General features: G+C 41.2%; 2 protein-coding genes across 2 annotated transcripts in view; both read left to right on the top strand.

Annotated features, from left to right (window-relative positions):
* LOC127741561 (uncharacterized) overlaps positions 1 to 371 on the top strand; it is a 2574-nt gene extending 2203 nt beyond the window's left edge. The window contains exon 2 of the mRNA XM_052254287.1: positions 234 to 371. Within this exon, the coding sequence (XP_052110247.1) occupies positions 234 to 371 (138 nt within the window). The remainder of the gene's footprint in view (positions 1 to 233) is intronic.
* Positions 372 to 886: 515 nt separating this feature from the next.
* On the top strand, positions 887 to 1348 carry LOC127741560 (uncharacterized). Its single transcript, XM_052254286.1, has one exon. It carries the CDS (start codon positions 887 to 889, stop codon positions 1346 to 1348), a length of 462 nt encoding a protein of 153 aa, XP_052110246.1.

The following is a 1348-nucleotide window of genomic DNA, read 5'->3' as shown; positions in this document are numbered from 1 at the left end:
AAGCACACAAAACACACATATAAATGAGTGCTTTCCTGATGAACAACTCATGGTAATTCACAAAGCACCCTGGTTTGCAGACATAGCAAACTTCAAGGCCACTGGGAGTTTGCCGTTGGAATTTAACAAGCATCAAAGGAAGAAATTGGTAAATGATGCCAAATACTTCATCTGGGACGAACCATAATTGTTCAAAAAATGTTCGGATGGCATACTCAGAAGATGCATATCAGAAGAAGAAGGAAGGAAAGTCTTATGGGACTCCCATGGCTCCACTTATGGAGGACATTTTGCAGGAGAAAGAACAGCAGCTAAGGTGTTGCAGTGTGGTTTTTATTGGCCCACTATCTTCAAAGATGCAAAGGAACTAGTGAAGCACTGCCATGAATGCCAGAAAGCGGGGAACCTGCCAAGAAGAAATGAAATGCCACAACAATTCATTCTAGAACTTGAATTGTTTGATGTATGGGGGATAGATTTCATGGGACCCTTTCCCACCTCATACTCAAATAATTACATTCTTGTGGCAGTAGACTATGTCTCCAAATGGGTTGAAGCAATAGCAACTCCAACCAATGATAATAAGGTAGTCATGAACTTCCTCAGAAAACACATTTTTTGCCGTTTTGGGGTTCCAAGAGCAATCATCAGTGATGGAGGAAGCCACTTCTGCAACAAACCATTAGAGGCATTGCTTCTAAAATATGGAGTCAAACACAAGGTAGCCACACCATACCATCCACAGACAAGTGGGCAAGCCGAAATATCTAATAGGGAACTCAAAAGAATTCTGGAAAAGACTGTGGGAACTTCAAGGAAGGACTGGTCGATTAAGCTAGATGATGCTCTTTGGGCATATAGGACAGCTTTCAAAACACCAATTGGAATGTCTCCTTACCAACTAGTATATGGAAAAGCTTGCCATTTGCCACTGGAGTTGGAGCACAAGGCATTATGGGCCTTGAAACTCTTGAACTTGGACAGCAAAGCTGTTGGAGAAAGAAGGATGTTGCAAATTCAAGAGTTGGAAGAATTCAGAGCTGAAGCTTATGAGAATGCCAAAATTTACAAAGAAAGACCAAAGAAGAAGCATGACAGCAACATAGCCCCAAGGAAATTTGAAGAGGGACAAAAAGTATTGCTCTACAATTCTAGGCTGAAGCTATTTCCAGGAAAGCTAAAATCAAGGTGGTCTGGACCATTCCTTATCACCAAGGTCTCCCAATATGGACAAATAGAAATCATGGAAGAAAAGTCACAAAGAACATTCACTGTGAATGGTCAAAGACTCAAACATTACTTGGGAGATATGGAGGAGAAGGACAAGGTTAAATATCACCTCAACTGA

The sequence above is a fragment of the Arachis duranensis genome, chromosome 9 (genome assembly GCF_000817695.3).
Source record: "Arachis duranensis cultivar V14167 chromosome 9, aradu.V14167.gnm2.J7QH, whole genome shotgun sequence".
Lineage (NCBI taxonomy): Eukaryota > Viridiplantae > Streptophyta > Magnoliopsida > Fabales > Fabaceae > Arachis > Arachis duranensis.
Note: the sequence above shows the minus strand (reverse complement) of the source record. Positions and strands in the feature narration are given on the sequence as shown.